The 17,291-nt window shown below is 51.0% G+C and overlaps 1 protein-coding gene across 7 annotated transcripts in view; it reads right to left on the bottom strand.

The window, feature by feature from the left end:
- The window catches only part of PLXNA4 (plexin A4), a 523,648-nt gene that overhangs the window by 30,029 nt on the left and 476,328 nt on the right, over positions 1-17,291 (bottom strand). For 5 of the 7 annotated variants that reach the window (XM_017885083.1, XM_017885085.1, XM_017885086.1 and 2 more), the window contains 4 exons: positions 14,801-15,069; positions 11,652-11,718; positions 10,653-10,799; positions 5,974-6,133 (listed from right to left, as the gene is read on the bottom strand). In XM_017885083.1, the coding sequence (XP_017740572.1) occupies positions 5,974-6,133; positions 10,653-10,799; positions 11,652-11,718; positions 14,801-15,069 (643 nt within the window). Of the gene's footprint in view, positions 1-5,973; positions 6,134-6,556; positions 6,703-10,652; positions 10,800-11,651; positions 11,719-14,800; positions 15,070-15,331; positions 15,416-17,291 lie in introns of those variants that run through there. The other 2 variants (XM_017885084.1, XR_001887846.1) reach the window with 2 other exon arrangements.

The raw sequence follows: 17,291 nt of genomic DNA on the forward strand, positions 1-17,291 counted from the left end.
GCGAGGTTGTGCTTGCAGAGTCTCTAGGAAGGGGAGGTAGAGGGAACCCGTCTTGCCTTCAAGTGTGTGGAGAGCCATGTAATTGGCAGTGGGAAGCTGAGATCCTCCACAGGCCAACCTGGAAGGAGATGCTGGCATGGAGGACCCCACTGGTCTGACTCTTGAAGAGTCCCCTACCCACCAGTGGGTGCCATGCTAAGAGGCAAACTCTCCCCAGGGTGCACAGCACCCTGTAGTTCTGGCCCTCACAGTGTAGATATGCAGGTGGGTGCAAGGGCACCCACACATGCACACACACACATGCGCACACACTTGCACACACACGCGCACACACACACAGGCACACACACATGCACACACACACACGCACACAGATGCACACACATGCGCGCACACACATGCGCACACACATGTGCACATGCACCTCCTTTTACCTCAGGCTGGGGACCCTTCAGGCTTTGCATTAACTCCCCTTCCAGTCTTCCTATCATCATCTCTCCTCAGACCCATCCCAGGAAGCTTCAGGAAGGGCTGCTGAAGAAAGGCAAGGGTGGAAGGAGGCACCAACTGGGCTAGGCAGAGCCAGCAAAATTGACCTGCACAGTTTACGCAGGACAACCTTCATGACCACATGCCTGGACTTTCACCCCTGCCACCTTTCCTTACCTTGGGGGCACTGCGAACAGGTTCTCACTAGAAGCACACACCAGCCCTGCACAGGGCCCACTCCACCCTCCAAACCTTGGGCCAAGAAGGAGGCTGGAGGAGGAGACAAGATTCTATGGCTCTGCATGCCTGTCAGCAGGGAGCCCCAAGGAAACACCTGGCGGAGAGCCCTGAGACCTTCAACATCTGGCCAAGCTGAAGTGCTGGGAGCAGGCACCAGAGAAGAGCTAGGAGAGCCAAGAGAAGATCAGAGTGTATCTGCTAAAAAGGCCAGAAAATTCACCTGGGAGCAGGAGGGGTGACCCTCTAAAAATGTTCTGTTAAAAAAAAATTATTGTGACAGGAAGTTCCCAGATATAACATGATTGAACTATGATATCTGGTGCTTAAAAGAAGAAGTTCCTGAATAGAAGTGCATTCTTTGCACTGAAGGTACTAGATCTTTGTAAACTGTAAAGTGCTGTGCACTGGTCAGTTGTTGCTATTTAGGGATGCCTGGAGAGTGAAAGGCAAAGGCAGGCTGTGCCCCACTTCCTGATTTGAGAGAGACAAGCTAGAACTTAGTAGATATTCTTGAATGTGGAACACAGGGCTCTGGCATGACTCCAGGCGGTGTGGTGGGTCAAAGAAGAGTTTAGAAGGCAGGTGGTGTCAGTGGGAAGGAGGAAAGGTGACCCTGGCATTCATATGCATGGCACCAAGAGAAGATTGCTAGCTCTGACCTCTCTCGCAGCAGCTCTGCCCAGCAGCCGGATGCCCTGCTCCAGGCACCAAGCACAAAGGACAGACACACTCACAATCCAATTTGTTACATTTCCACCTTCCAGGGAGAGAGGGAGGTGAAATAAAAAAGAAAGAAAAATCCCATTATCTTTATCTGTCCTTCCCATCAGGTGCAGAGGAAAATGCAAACTGGGGAGACAGCTGCTGTGAACTCTTTATATTTCACTCAGAAGATAGTGTATCTTTTTATTGCCTACAGGAATTACTTATTTGAAAAAATATATCCTTTCAGCTCGCTCGACTTGAGCCGCAAGACAGAGAGAGGATGGTGGAGTTCTGGGGCTATTGATAGAGCTTTTGCATTAAACTACAGGAATCTCTGGAGGTCATGGACAGTGGCAGAAGGGAGAGGAAATGGGGGCCGCAGAGGAGACTGCGTGTGAAGGGAATCGGAGTTCTCTCCACCTCCCTGCTGTGTACCTGGGCCCAGGCACTGTGCTTCTCTGAGCTGCAGATTCTCTATCTGTGCAGGGGAAAGAATGGCACCAATGATTTCCCTTGAGGAGTGAAGGGAGGAGGAAAAAGAGCTCCTTAGTTCAGACAGAAAAATGTCCTGTCTCCGTTAGTCTGCTAAGAAGCGGGGAACTTCTCCTAGGCACTTTGGCATCTCCATGCCTGGCACAGAGCTGGCCACAGGGTAGGATCTTCTCATGTTTGTCAAAGAGTTAAGTGAGGCAAACAGGTACCTACCCTGCCCAGATACCTGTGAGTGGAAAGGGACGTAAACCTGGTTGTGGGGACAGCCTCAAGGGTAGCAGGGGGAGTGCTACCTGGGCACTGTGCCTTAGAGCTCCGCCTCAGTCCCAGCTCCTCCCGCTGTGGTCGCTTTCCTTCCCCAGCTTCCAACAGATTGCAGCGAAGGTGGGCCCTGCGGTTCCGGGGATAGTTAATTCTACATGTCAACTTGGCTGGGCCATAGTGCCCAGATATTTGGTCACACAGTATTCGAGATGTTTCTGTGAGGGTGTCTTTCTATGAGATTAACATTTATACCGGGGGGGATTTTGAGTAAAGCAGATTTCTCTCCATAATGTAGGCCCCATCCAATCAGTTGAAGTCCTGACTGGAACAAAAGATTGACCTCCCTTGAGAAACTGCAATGTCGCCTCCTCCCTGGGTCTCCAGCCTGCCAGCCAACCCTGCAGATTTTCGACTTGCCAGCCTCCATAATCGTGTGACCACCTCTTTAAAATGAATCTCTCTCTCTTTCTGTTTCTAGACACACACATATGCACGCACGCATACACGCACGCACACAACCCTTGTTGGTTCTATTTCTTTGGAGAACCCTTATTACTGTGGTTTCCCATCTTAGCTCCTTAATGCCTGGACAAGTCTGGTGAGGGAGTAGAGGGAGAGGAGTGGGAGAGCTCTGAGGAGCAATGAATAGACATGTCAGGAGTGAGCAGTTAGGCAAAGCCAGGGGCCACAGCGATGATGAAAGGCAGGAGCCAAAAGCCAAGCAAGAGCGGGGAGGGTTGGGCTGTATTTACTTGGGACAATGACAGGGTGGTGCCAAATGTCTTTGCTTCCTGCTGAGCTGGCCTGGGATGGGTGCTCCTGACGTGCCAGGGGCTGGGCATTAGGAGAGGGAAGGCAACCTTTGCTGGATGCCCTCAGCAGTGGGAGAAGAAAGCACAGCGGGTAGGGGGAGAAAGTCGGGGGGCATACTGTGCTGTCTTGGCCCTGTCCAGCACTTGGGGCTGAGTGAGTGCCAATGTGCTATGCGTCCTATTGGCATAAATAGTCACACCTTACACTTGTAAATTGCTCTTAGGCTTTCAAAGCACTTTCACCTACATGATGGGAACAACTTTCCTTGCCTTTCTCTCCTCTTGGGGGCTGTGATTGAACGGTGTGGAAAAAGCATTTGGGTCTCTCAGCAGGCCCCATTTTTCTTGCGATGCAATCTACCTTTGGTAAGAAGAAGCCTAGAGCTTTGCGGGCAGCTCCAAACACTGGATTTAAAAGGAAAAAAGGGAACTTCTCAGAAGAGCACCCATCAAGGTTGAGCAGGGAGACGTTGCTGAGCAGCTCAGCGAGATGCCCCTTCCCAGTGAGAGGGGACCCTAAGGTTCAAACTGCCCCAGGCCTCTCTTTGCTTCTCCCTGTTATCTGTCCCTGCTGTGGGGATCTTATTTCTCCAGGTGTGGCCCAGCAGCAAATGTGATGGCAGAGGGATCACCTCTGCTTGTTTGGGTGCCTGGAGCTTGAACAGTCACGGTGAGCACTGGAGACCTGTTTTCCCTTGGAAGTGGGTAGCCTTTCCCTGGCTTGTGCAGCCTCTAGCTGCAGAGACCAGCCACCCTTGGGCAGGCCCTTGTTGCAAAGCTGCCCTTGGGCTTCCTTTCATCATGGTGGATGGCAGGAACGACTGCGCCTGCTTTGTCTGCTGCTGCTGTTTCCACTCCAGATAGTCTAGAACTCTGGCTTCAGGAGGCTCTGCATCCCATAAAAGACTTGCTTTGCTGGGCTTGTGCTCCCAGGCTTTTTAAGGGAGCGATTTAAGGGACTCTCAGGACGAAGCTCACGGGGCTGCCTTCTGTGAGCCCCTCCATGGGAGATCACCTATTCTTAAGCACAGAAGCATACATCTCCTCATGCAGCTGCATGCAGGTGCTCCTTCTGTGTTCTGGCACACCTTGGCAATCTCAGCTTCCAGCATGAAGGAGCCTGCTCCTAGCACAGCTCTCCCTCTTGGCCCCACTCTGTGTGGACTCTCCTCCCACCTGAATTGCATTAAGGACCCTGCAAAGCTGAAGATGCCCACAGATAAAACAAAGGAACAGTGGGTGCTAGCTGGTTCCACTACCAAACTCAATTCTCCCTGGAAAAACCCTTTAAGGCGTATCCCACTCAATTGTTTGGACGTGGGGAACACAAAAATCCTCCTTCCAGGAACTGTTCTGTCTCCCACCGGGCCATAACAGATTCCTTCACCCTGTGAGTCTGTGGGATCTTCATGGCAGCAAAAGCAAATCAAATGCACACAGACACATAGGTCTGGTCTGACTCTAAGGGCACACACATGAGCACACACTCACACCCCTCCCCACCACATCACATATGGGCTTCCTCTGTGTCCCAGAAACAGCATACTCAGAGACACCTCCACAGTGGAGGGAGACACATGTTCACCCAATGTCCCTCCCTCAGCATCCAAGCTCAGAGCACAGGGCCAAACACCTTCAGCCAAGAGCCAAGAGAGAGAAGATGGGGTTAAATGAAGAAGTGAGAATTTAGAGGAGTTGCTACAACTTCCTGATCCTAAGAATCTTTAGGCATCAGAATTCAGAGGGAGTGGGGTGAAGCAGTGGGAGGCGATGAAAATTCCCTCTGGATTCTAGAAAATAGCATAGATGCCCGTCTGTCTTGGATGGCTTAGCCAAAGCCAGCTTAGAGGCCAGATGGATGGATTAGAGGCGTCTGAGGGGTCCTCCCACCACTATGTTGCCAGGAATCTCCAGATACGAGCATATACACACATCAGTGCTTCTCCTTCCATGCCCAGCATCAACAAACAGGCACACTCAGTATTCTTATATTATCCTCATAATCAGTGACAGCAGCAGCCAATACTTACTGAATGTGTACGATGGACCACACACTGCATTAAAGAGGCTTTTACATGCATGATCTCACTGAATTCTTACTACAAGGCAGGCACTATGATTATCTTCATTTACAGCTAGGAAACTAAGGCATACACACAGGTTACTTAACCAGGGTCACACAGCTAGGATTTGGAGGCACCAGGACTCAAATCTAGATGTGCTTGATGCTGGCTCATAATGCTGGAACCACCTCTCTTCCCCACAGGCCTCTTCAGATCCTGGGGCTCCCCATGAGGATTTCCCCCAGATAGCATACTATGAAATGCTTATGCAAGCCATAACTGGCTCTAAGTACAGGTGGCCCTAACCAGCATGCTCTTGTTTATAGAGGCTGGGAGATCTATTCATGGAACATTGAGTTAAAATGTCATCCTTCTCCCCAGCAGGCTGTCATATCTCATTTTCCCTATATTTTCTCTCCATTCTCTATCACTGATCCAGCTCCCTCAAGCTGTAGGTATTCAGCAAAAATTATAGCCACGGAACTGAGTGGAAGGGAAGAGCCTCGGGTGACAACAGAGGTAGTGGCAGGACCTTGGGACGCAGGAGCTCAGACTAGCGGACTCTGCCCTTAAATCCCTTTCTTTCTAGATATGACTCCTTCATTTCCCACCACTCTGCTATTCAAAGGACCCCAGAGGCATATCCTGCCAGGCAGATTACTGACAGACTACCAAGTGACTCGTGGCCTCCTCTCTGCAAACTGTTCACAGACCAGCTCTGGTCAATTCCAAGCAGTCCAGGAAGGCAACCCCGTGGGCTCCTCGGGGGTCCGGGCATGCCTGACTCTCTCCAGCCAGTGATTCTCCCCCTTGGATCTCTACCCCAGCCCTGCCTCTGCTGACAGGAGAAGGTAAGGTGTGTTCAGGACCAGACACAAGGACAGCCCCTGGGTGGACAGCCTACTCACCCAGATCCATATCTGCAGCTTTGGGCCGGTGGGAGCAAGGCACATTTTTAAAGATGGCATCCAGAATCTTCTCCTTGACCTGAGTGATGGTGTCACAGTTGAGGATCTTTACTGGGACCTCGGGGCTGTTGGCATTGTCTGGGCTGACACAGCTCAGGACCTGAAGGAAAGGTGGGGAGAGGAGGATATGAAATGGGGTAGCAGGAAAAGCTCCTAGATTCCCAGCAGCACCCTGGGATCCCGTCCTAAACGGCTCCCCCTCTCCAGGATTGGCTGGGGAGGTGTAGGGTGGCTCCAGGCTATCTGTGATCCCACCAAGCCCACTGCCCTTTCCTGTTCGGGTAAGCAGGACAATGCCTTGGCTTCAATGTCCTTGAGGGAGTGCAAGCTGCACACTTCACTCCTTGTCAGAACAAACTTCATTAGAATCCTGATTTTTCAAAGGGACAATGCCCAAGCATGTGGAAGCAGTGAGGGGAAATTTGCAACAGAACAGACACCAAAGCATCCATGCACACGTGCTGTCTCTCTCACATGCACACAGGAGGCAGTGTCGCAGCGGCAGACCCGGACCCTCGCCCACCTCTGAAACCCCCTGTCCATCCACGTGTGTCTGTCTCCTTCTTGTCACTCCTTCTCGGATGCACACTCACACACAGAACTAATAGGAATCTGGCTTCTTTCTCCAAAGATTTCACAAGCTTCGATTTTTGTGAAGGTTTCATTCGCCTGATTAGAGGTTGGCAAATCTATAAGACACTTAATGTATTCTTTAAAAATAAAAAGATGCCCTTTAAAGATTGCAGGTTCAAGACACCTGAGATTCTTTCCTGGCCCTGAACTTGAACCCCTGTATTGGGGGAAGAGGTGACTGCATAGTTCAGGGCTTCCATTTCTCTTTTGGAACTAGTAGGAAAAGTTAAAACTCTGCTTCACCAAACTATCTTTTATTCTTATTTTTTCCTTGAAAAGTTCTGGGCTTTTCCTTTAAAAAGAACAAGGCTTTTCTTCTCTTGCCGTTCTCACAGTGGGATATTTCTACATCGACGGCACCATGTGGGCTCCTGGGTGGACTGGTGGGGAACGGGGGTGGGTGCTGTGGGTACTGGAATAAGTGAGGGCACAAGATCCAGGGCAGAGAGGCTGGGCATCCTAGGGGTACTGATGCCAAGTGGCCCTCCCCTTCTGGGCTCCTGAACTCTCCCTCGGGCCCTGCTGCCAGGAAGCCCTCTGTGAGTCTCTCTTCTTCTTGGAAATTTCACTCCCTCTGTGCCCCATAAGCATTTCCCAATTGTCCTATCTGGTTTGCAGAGCCAGACACCAGTCTCTCTCCCACTCCACCCCCTTCTTGCTCCATGTGGTGGCAATCAGAACCCTGGGCTCTGGGCACCTGCCTTTCATTAGCAACTAGACTGCTATGAGCTCCAATGGAAACATGCTTATTCCATTAAGAAGGGGAAGAAAAAAAACCCCTGAAATCTATAAAACCAAACTCTCACCCTCAAAATGCCCTAACCTGAAAACAATGGTGGAGAGACCTCTGCCCTGAATATTCCACGTGTGCCTCCTCCCAGCTCTCCCCTCCTTCTAAGAGTCTTCTGGCCCCTTCCCTCTGCTCCACAGCCGAGGAAAGCCTGACCATTGGGCTGTTCTGGCAGCCCCTGCTGTGCTGTCCTGTCCTCTGGGCCCTGGTGGGGCAGCTTAGCCTTCCCAAGACAGCAACATGGTTTGCTCTGGGCTTCCTCCTCTGAGGGACCCATGAGGCAGAGGCGGCCACCTAAATGTAATCTCCTGGCATTTCTAGTTGCTGCAGGAGTTCAGCATGGCCTCATGAGAACAACTCCATGGTGCACTTCAGGGCAGGAGTTGGCACTCTAAAGTGGAAGCAGTGGCCCCACAGAAGGACAGAGCCACTGGCCACTGGCCAAGCCAGAACTCCACCCACAGGTTCCCTTCCCCCATGCTCCTTGGCTAGTTTGTGAACAAGCTGCCTCGTGATTTCTCTGCCAGGGAACTGCCTCTCAAACACTAATGTGTATACAAGCACGTGGGGGCTTTGTTGAGATACAAATTCTGATCTAGGAGGTCTGGGATGGGGCCTGAGATTCTCCATTTTTCCAGGTTCCCAGGCAACTAGCTAATGCTCCTAGGTTCATGCCCTCCTGTGGGCATCTAGTGCTCTAGCAGGCTTCCAGGTGCATGTCTAGAACTCCAGCAGGCTCCCGGGCAGACACCTAGCACTCTGGCAGGCTCCCAGGTGGGCATCTAGTGATCCAGCAGGCTCCCAGGCGGGCAATTAGTGCTCTTGCAGGCTACCAGGTAGGCGTCTAGTATTGCCTGGCTCCAGGCTTCCACATGGGCACCTAGTGTTCTAGTGAGCTTCTAGGTAGGCATCTTGTACTCTAGCACCCAGATGTTGCTGATGTTGGTACTGGGGCACTCCCACTAGCAGGGTCCTTGGCCACACCAGTCCAAGCTCCAGCATCAATCCAATAAATCACTAAACCCCTAGGAGGCACACCTGACTGCAAAGTGGTACACTCACTCTCCCCACAAGCCTCTTAGAGCCTCTCTGTGGTTATCTCTCCTGCCCAAGACAAGGCTACTCTTAGCAGGCCCATAGCACTCAGGGATCCTCCAGCCACCGCCAAGTCCCAGGACTCCCTATCTTTGTATTCGGCCTGCTCTTCGGAGTCTGCACGCCCTGTATGCTGCCGTCCTGCACGATTTCTTGCTGTCCACCCACACCCTGAAAGGGCTGCTCCCCTGCACATGTGCAAATACCTTCCCCAGGCCTGAAGGCGGCTATTAAACTCCCTGTGGCTGTTTCTTCTCCAGGCAAAAAAACCGCAGTTCCTTTCCTCTCTCCTCACTGCTCCTGTCCCCAGGTGTTCCCACCTAAATGGATACTGGTCCCTGAACCACTCCAATGTCCTCACATTCTCTTTAAGTTGTGGCACCTGAAATCAGCTCAGTGCACTAGCACTACTGTGGCCTCTGGAACAAAGGATGCTGCAATCTGGGGACAGAACATGATTACAACTCATTGTGTTGGATTCAATATTGGGAAGGTGCTGAGGAGACAGGAAAGAAAGGGAGTGGAATGGGGAAGATGGGGTGGAAGACATTTACGCAGTAGTTCTATCTCATTAAGAAATCCATTCAGGTCTCTATTTTTGGAAGGGTTTTTCCCCCCTTTTCCATTTTAATCGGAGCCTCTCTCTCTCTCCTTCCAAGCAGATGGTAACTGCCAGGAAGCAGGGGCCTCGTTCACAGGCTGCTCCTTTGAATCTTCATAAGGAAGCCAATCCCCACAAATCTGTTCCGATGTCTACTGGGATTCCCAGGGCTTTTGGAAAATGAGAGTGGGATAGGTGGATCACGGTTGCAGTCTTCCCAGCCAGCAGGGATGGCTTTGTTCAGAGGTGGGAACCATCTCCCCAGCTGGCCACAGGGTCTGGAATTTGCCCTCAACTCAGAGCAGTTGGAGGGGTCGTCCGGGAATCATACTCCCTCCCAGTCCTACCATGCCCCGGCCTGCTGTGGCTCCCTCTGCGTTTGAACCTCCGTCTGTTCCCCGTCCTCATCATTCCCTTCTATCTCTTTTCCTTCCATTCTTGGGTGCCACTTGCATATCACCCCCAACACTCAGCTTTTATCTTTTCATACTCCCTCCTTCCATGTCCTCTCTTTCTCAGAGAGAAAGGGCTGGCTGGAGATCACAATGATCTCCAAAACATCCTGAGAGTGAGCTCCCTGGGTTTGAAAAGGCAGTGAGCAGCGAGTGGACGCACGGTCACAGTGGGGGGAGGCAGGCGGGGCCTGTGTGACCAAGCACTAGGGCATGAGTATGACACGGGCTTCACCACCTGCTCATCTTGTCCCATTGGATCCCCTGCACAACTTCACTGTGAACAACTAGGATTATCTCCACTTTAGTCGGTTCTGTTGGTATTCTCATTTTTCCCAAGAAAGACACCAAAACTCAGAGGGATTGGGGACCTGCCCCAATTCACCCTGTTGGTCGAAGGCAGAGTCAGGGCTCAAACACAGGTGTGTCTGATCCCAAAGGCCATGCTCTTGAATGCTAAGCCTTGGTGCCTCCTAGCGTAGCTGTTTTTGTCAGGTGAGGGAACCTGACCTTAACGGAGGCAATCCCCATGTTCCTTCGGCAAATGCCTTGCACCACCAGGCCACCTTGGCTTTGTATCATACAGCTAGGGTCACAGTTGTATTTGAACTTAGAGCAGAAGGCAGTGTGGGCTTCAGAACTATGAGGAATTCTTTCTAGCTTCCTTTCCTCTCTGTCCCCCACTCTCTGCCTGCATGGACCTCTTCTGTGAAGTGTTGACTCTAAGCTGGGAGGACAGAAGAGGAGTTCACTTGGGTCAAGGGTTATGACCCTATAACTGGTATGGCCGGAAACCCCCAGTTCATTGGCTTAAGCGTCACCCAAATGTGTCTGAGCTACTGGTCCCCAAATCCGAATGCACTGGTGAAACAGAACAGAGGAAGTCTGGGGTGATAGACACAGGGGGAGCACCTGGCTGGGCCCACACAGCAGACACACCTGGAGAGGCGACCGTTCAGCCTTTCTGCCATCCCCTCTGCTAAGCAGGGCTACCCAGGACTGAAGCCCGCCTGTCAAAGCCCCAGGGGAAACAGATGGGTGGGCTCACCAGGGTTTTGTAGTCAATCTGCTGGCGGATGAGCTTGTCCTCGCTCAAGGAGTAGCGGGCCTCACCCGTGATGGCGTCGATGGGGCCCTTCTCCATCTGCTGCTTGATGGCACAGAACAGAGAGAAGAGGGGCTCCCCAGCACACTCCTGGAGGTGAGAAGAACCTCATTGGGAGCAGCTCCTGGAACATTGGAGTGCACCCCCCAGTTCCTGCTTCTCCAAAGGGCGGCTTCCATCCCCTGCCAAGTCCCTCCGCCTGCCCCCACCTGCTTTTATACTCAGCTCTTTAATCTTCTCTCCAACTCCTCATCCTTCAGGCTGGCATTCCTCCTGGCTCTTTGGATCACAGGGTCTTTTCCCATTCTGCCCATTTCTCCTTTCCTACTGCTGCCTCTCCAGGGCTCTTTCTTCCTCCCCCGCTCCCCTCCCCTCCCCTCCAGCCCTCCTCTCAGCTCCTCCTCCCCGCCAAACCCTGCTCTCTCAGAGGCCCCATCCAAAGGCAGAGGTCAGTCCTGGGTGGCACGAACTCCTTAGAACATAAGTTAATAATTAGAAGCTGAGCCTCTTCCACCTCCCAGGCGCATCCTTGGATTATCTGCCGCAACATGCGGCTTCTGCACTGGCCCGGGGCCCTTATCAAACTCAGTAAGTCTGGGGCTGGGAGAGGGAAGAGGAAAAGCAGAGAAATAATGGGCAAATTGTTTTTAGCTAGCTTCAAAGAGGGATTCAGCTTTAGGGACCATGCAGGGCCTCTCAGGGCTCATCTGTCCTTCGCCAGGAGGGAGGAAACTAGCCTCAGGAAGACTGTGTCTTTGGAGCTATGATGGACTGCAGGCCTCTGTTTTCCTAGACAGTCCATGATAAGGATGGATTCCATTTCTTGTGGGTTTATAAGAGCCAGGCCCAGTAAGGGAGAACTGGGGGTTGTGAAGTGATCCCCAGTCATGTTGCAGAGAATGAACGAGGCAGGACCAGAAACACGTCCACATCCAACCCTACCTTGAGGAACTTGTAGAGGAGGAAAGTGAACCAATTGGTCAGCATCTTCTCAGCCACTGACTCAGTCCTGTCAGCAGTCACCGAGGGAACCAGCAGAACAAGACAAAGAAAGAAGCAGCTGGTCAGAGCCCGCAGGCTGGGAAGGGCAGGGGAGGAATTGTGCATTGATCTTGCTGCTTCTAGCGTTTAGGCCAAATCTTGAGATCCCAATGAATATAAGACTTTCATGGACTCCTAGACGCCCCCATAATGGTAAGACAAGCTTTTCCTACAAAGCTGGAAGATGACATTTTGGGCGTCAGGCTGTGGGAGGGTTTTTGGCTGGAATACCTTAGAGTACCACTGACCAATTGCACATTCTGTGATGATGTAAATGTTCTCTACCTGTGCCGTCTAATATGGCAGCCACCAGCCACACGAAGCTACTGAGCACTTGAAATGTGGCAGCATGTCTGAGGAACTGACCCTGGACTTGTATTTATTTTTAACTAATTTAGATGTAAATAGTCACATGTGGCTCAAAGCTATCCTATTAAATAGTATAACCTTAGAGAACTTTATGAGCTAGTTGTGTTCTTTTGGGTGAAAAAAAAAAAAAGAATCCCAAATTCCTGGGGAGGTACTAATTTGGCAGGGAATAGGAATAAAGGTGGCAGGGGAAGGGTCCATGTCAGAAGGCCAGATGGCCAAACTGGGCCTACAGCCTGAGCTAAAGGCTCCTGGTATTCACAGCAGCATAAAGCCATACACCCAGCTCATCCCAAGCTGTGTCAAAACTGTCCTATTGCGGCTGAGCGCGGTGGCTCACGCCTGTAATCCCAGCACTTTGGGAGGCCAAGGCAGGCAGATCATGAGGTCAAGAGATCAAGACCATCCTGGCCAACATGGTGAAACCCCATCTCTACTAAAAACACAAAAATTAGCCGGGCATGATAGCACGTGCCTGTAGCCCCAGCTACTCGAGAGGCTGAGGCAGGAGAATCGCTTGAACTCAGGAGGCGGAGGTTGCAGTGAGCCAAGATCTTGCCACTGCACTCCAGCCTGGCAACAGAGTGAGACTCTGTCTCAAAAACAAACAAACAAACAAACAAACAAACTGTCCTATGGCGAAAGCTTCCACATCCGTTGGAACTTCCCTTGGGAGCCCTTCTAGAGTTTCATTTGCAATGACAGAAAGTTCATTCTTGAGTCTAACTTGTGTCTTTCATGCTACAACACAAGCCCATCTACTCCTTTACTTTGGAGGTGAAGAGGCAGCAGCAGTGCAGTAAGCCCAAGGACATTCTTGGTTGCATCCATTTAGAGAAAACAAATTACGTTCAAACTTGCACTAAGTATGTGGCCAGTTCCAGAGAGAAACTAGCCCATCCAGGTATGTCTGGATAGAGTTTAAAGTTGCAGTTGCCAGAAAATGCTAATAACTAAAATCCCAAGGTAGTTGGGAGGCTGCCAGCACAAAATGAAGCTTGGAAGAGAAAAGAAGGAAGAATATTGAAAGGAGGTAGGCAGCCATGGGCAAGAAGAAGAAAAGGAAACGAGAGCAGAAGGAAGCAAGAGCATCCAGGAGAACAGGAATGGAAAACAAGGGTGAGGAGACACAGAGGCAGAGCGAGACCACGCTGGGAAGTTGTCAGTGGGGGCTCTGGCAGGCAGTGGCAACCCTAGAATTATGCCAGTGGATGGCTGCATGGTGAAAGTAAAACAAAAATCAAAATGATCTACCTTGCTGTTTCCAAAGCTGTGTGCTGGCTCTTATATGCAGCAGACTTTTGCAGCTGTGCAGGCAAATGCCCACTGCTCCACGAAAAATCCTGAAGTAAACACTTCTGAAAGCCAAATCTATCTGCTGGACCAAGTGGGAACCACTGAAGCCTAGCCTTAGACCCAGAGACCAAAGATGGAAGTCTGAGGGACAGGCAGACAGCACATGAGTGGTCTAGGCAGATGGCTAGACAAAATGACATGATGTGGGAGTTTTCTAACTTCAGATATGCCAAGGTCAAAGGTAGTGGAATAACGGCCTAGAGGAGAAATGGCCGTAGGGTGCACAGAAAGTTCAAACAGAAGCACTGATAGAGTGAGACAGTCTCTAGTTCCTATAAGGCCCAAGTCACAGGATAAGGTTATGTCTTTACATGGGACCTTTAAGGTTTCAACAGTGTCCAGTCTGAGGCCTCCAGGGTGTTGAGTGGTGGACTCTAGTCCCATTTAGAGCCTATAGCAGGTGCCAGGAAACACTCGCTGGGCTGCACTGGGTGAGACATCACCAAAGGACTTTCCTTCAGTGCTTCTCAAACTTTAATATGGATTGGGATAACCTGGGTTCCTTGTTAAAATGTAGATTCTGATTCAGTGGGTCTGGGAGGGCCTGAAATTCTACACTTATTTATTTATTTATTTATTTATTTAGAAACAGGGTCTTGCTCTGTTGCCCAGGCTGGAGTGCAGCGGTGAGATCACAGCTCACTGCAGCCTCAAACTCCAGGGCTTAAAAGATCCTCCTGTTCTAGCCTCCAGAATAGCTGGAAATTTATAGGTGTGCACCACCATGCATGGCTAATTTTTATATTTTTATTTTTGTAGAGATGAGGTCTATGTTGTCCAGGCTGGTCTTGAACTCCTGGCCTCAAGAGATCCTCCTGCCTTGGTCTCCCAAATTGTTGGGATCACAGGCATAAGCCACTGTACCTGGTCTGTGATTCTGCTTTTCTAACAAGCTCCAGTGTGCTCCCGATGCTGCCCCCTGCCACCTGACGGCATGAGGCCACAAGTCTTCTCTCCTAATCCAACTTTGGACTTAGATAAGGCCAGAGGATGGTCTAAGTGACCTCTGAAGATTCCATGAGAGGAGATTGCAGTAGACAGGGTCAAGATTAAGTAGAAGGGCAGAGAAGGAAAAATGGAGATTTGACATAGGGGCAAGAGAACAAGAGGGTGAGCCAACAAGTCCATGCATCCTCGACTCCTGAGGACAGTGGACAGGTTCTTCTTAGGGGGCCTGCAATGTAGCCCTGGCTCTGGGCTAGTTAGTGCCTTGAACTTAGGAACGTGACTGCTCTCCTAGGAGCTCTACCCCAGTCTCCCTGCAAGGCACGGTGAGCCAGGTGCATGACTGGGCTGGAGCAGGGTGCCCCAGACTGCACCCTCACCTCCTGAGCAGCAGCTTGGGGTGGTTCTTGCTCTCCAGGTTCTTGTCTATGAGGTCGGCCAGCAGCTGCTTCAGCACATCAGTGGCGTACTCCAGCTTGCTCTGCAGCACGGTCATGATGAGCGAGGCCACGTTGCCACGGTCGCGCATGGAGAAGCTACGCTGGGACTCGAGCGTGCGGATGAAGGACAGCAGGAACACCTTGTTATTGATGAGCTGCGCGAAGAGCTTCAGGCCTTTCTCCACACGCTCCTGCCGGTAGCCCGGGACCTGCAGAGAGACCTAGGGGTCGTGATGCCATTGGCAGGGTGGGGAGCTCAGTGACCTCCCCATGGGATGGCTGTGCCCATACCCATGACCCTCTCACCCACCAATTAAGCCACAGTTCACCTGGCTAATGCTGTCAAGCCCTTAGCACTGAGTTAAGTATCTGATTAACCTCGATTGCAGCCTCTAGTTTAGAGATGAATCAATTGAAGCACAGAGAGAGCATCACATGGTTAGTAAATGGCGGGGCTGGGATGGCACTCACTTCGGCCAGACTCCAGAGCTCTTCCCTGATGGTGATGCAGAGTTGATGAGGGCCCCTGTGCCATGGCAAAGCACCTCACAGTCCCTGTGGGGAATTCCAGGTGCCCAGGGCTGTCATGGTTTACACCCTGAGAATCCCCAGCCCTAAGCCTGGGACTAACCTAATGTCCACCCGTCTTCAGCCCCAGGGGTGCTGTTGATACACCAGTGGCCTCAGAGTCAGGACATCTGGGTTCCACGTGGATTCTGATACCACCTTGCTGGGTAACACTGGGTAAGTCTCTTTCCTTCTCTGGGGGCCTAAGTTTATCCACATGATAAAAGGGAAGATTGAGCCCAACCATCTCTAAAGAATTTTCTAACTCTAGCATTTGCTGTTTTCTTAGGGACTCTTTCTAAGACCCTGCTCTATCCAAGGGAAGAGGAAGAAGACGGTCTTATCTTCCTGCCTCCATTGTCTGTTCATTGGGAGATCCCTGCAAGGGTGTGCCATTCACCCAGCAAACATGAGTCAACAACTCAGGTAGGTACGGAAGATCCACCTCTGAGATGTCCAAGGGTGTGCATGGCAATCCTGTCAGTAATAGCTCCAAACTGGAAACACTCAGATGTCCAGCAACAAGAGAACAGATGGAAGAACTGTGGTGTATTCCACCCAATGGATACCACACAGCAACGAGAATGAATGACCTATCACTACACATAATAACAGGATGGGTCCTGCAAATGTACTGGATGAAAAAAGCCAGATGCTAAAGAGGGCATAGTCTTCATAGAATATCATTTAAATAAAGATTTAAAAAGCAGATAAAATTAATCAATGGCTGTAGATAAATGGCTGCTCTAGGGGGTGGCTGTAACTAAAAGGGGGCACCCTGGGACTCCTGGGGGACTGACCGTGTTCTGCTTGGTGCTGGCTTGATGGGTGCCAGCTTGATGGGCGCCGGCTTAATGGGCATGTTCACTTGGGGAAAAGTCATCAAGCTGCACGCTGCCAATTTGTGCAAGATTTGTATGCATGCTTCTGTTAAACCAAAAAACTTACTTAAAAAGTCAGCTATAGGATCTGCCCCCAAGGGGGAGCTTCCGAGGACACTGCAGGGTGTGTCTCCTGAAGTGGGGCACTGGAGGAGGCAGGGAGTGGGAGGGATGGCCTGGGGAGGTGCCTTCAGAGCCACACCTTGAGGGCTCTGTCTCCCCGAGGGGGTGGATACTCTAGTTCTTTGAGAAAGAGTGTCATGTATACAGCAGTAACAAGCCTGGTTTCAGAGTCAGTCACACTTGGGTTTAATTCTGTCACAGTCATTTCCTAGGGCCCTTAGTGACTCGGTTTCTTCACCAGCAAAATGAACATAATGATAGCTAATATTGATATAGATCTAACTCCACACTGCTATTCTATGTACTTTAGAAATACTGACCCACTTAATGCACACAGCACCAAAAAGGTAGGTTTGTTATAATCCCCATGAGGGACCCTGTGAAGATAAGGAGCTTCACAAAGCCCCAAGACAGAAAAGGGTGGAGGGAGGTCATGAATCCAGGCACTTGGCACCTCGTTCCACCATCTCCAGGGACCATGATGTGAATGGAAAGGAGAGGGTGTATGAAAAGCTGATGCACAGCCCAGCTCCTAAAGAGCAGCTACATTCCCCTGCTCTACTCTTGAGGTTTTAAACTGCGAAAAATGGAGATGGCCAGAGAAAGCCTTGTTTAACCAAAGTCACAGGGTGGCAGAACATTCATGATCCTCATTACCAATTCCCTGTGTTCCAGGCTCAGGGCAAGCCACTGGCAGGAGGCCAGGTTCAATCAGACCCAGGCCCTGTCCTGAGAATTTCAACCAGGAGGCCAGCCCCAGCGAGTCCTGATATTCCTTCTACAGCGAGAACTCTGTGAGCCAGCCCTGCACCCTGCACAGAAGGGTTCTCATTGAAACCTCCAACTTGCTGGGTATCAGT

Source organism: Rhinopithecus bieti, unplaced genomic scaffold, assembly GCF_001698545.2.
Source record: "Rhinopithecus bieti isolate Rb0 unplaced genomic scaffold, ASM169854v2 scaffold_13262, whole genome shotgun sequence".
Lineage (NCBI taxonomy): Eukaryota > Metazoa > Chordata > Mammalia > Primates > Cercopithecidae > Rhinopithecus > Rhinopithecus bieti.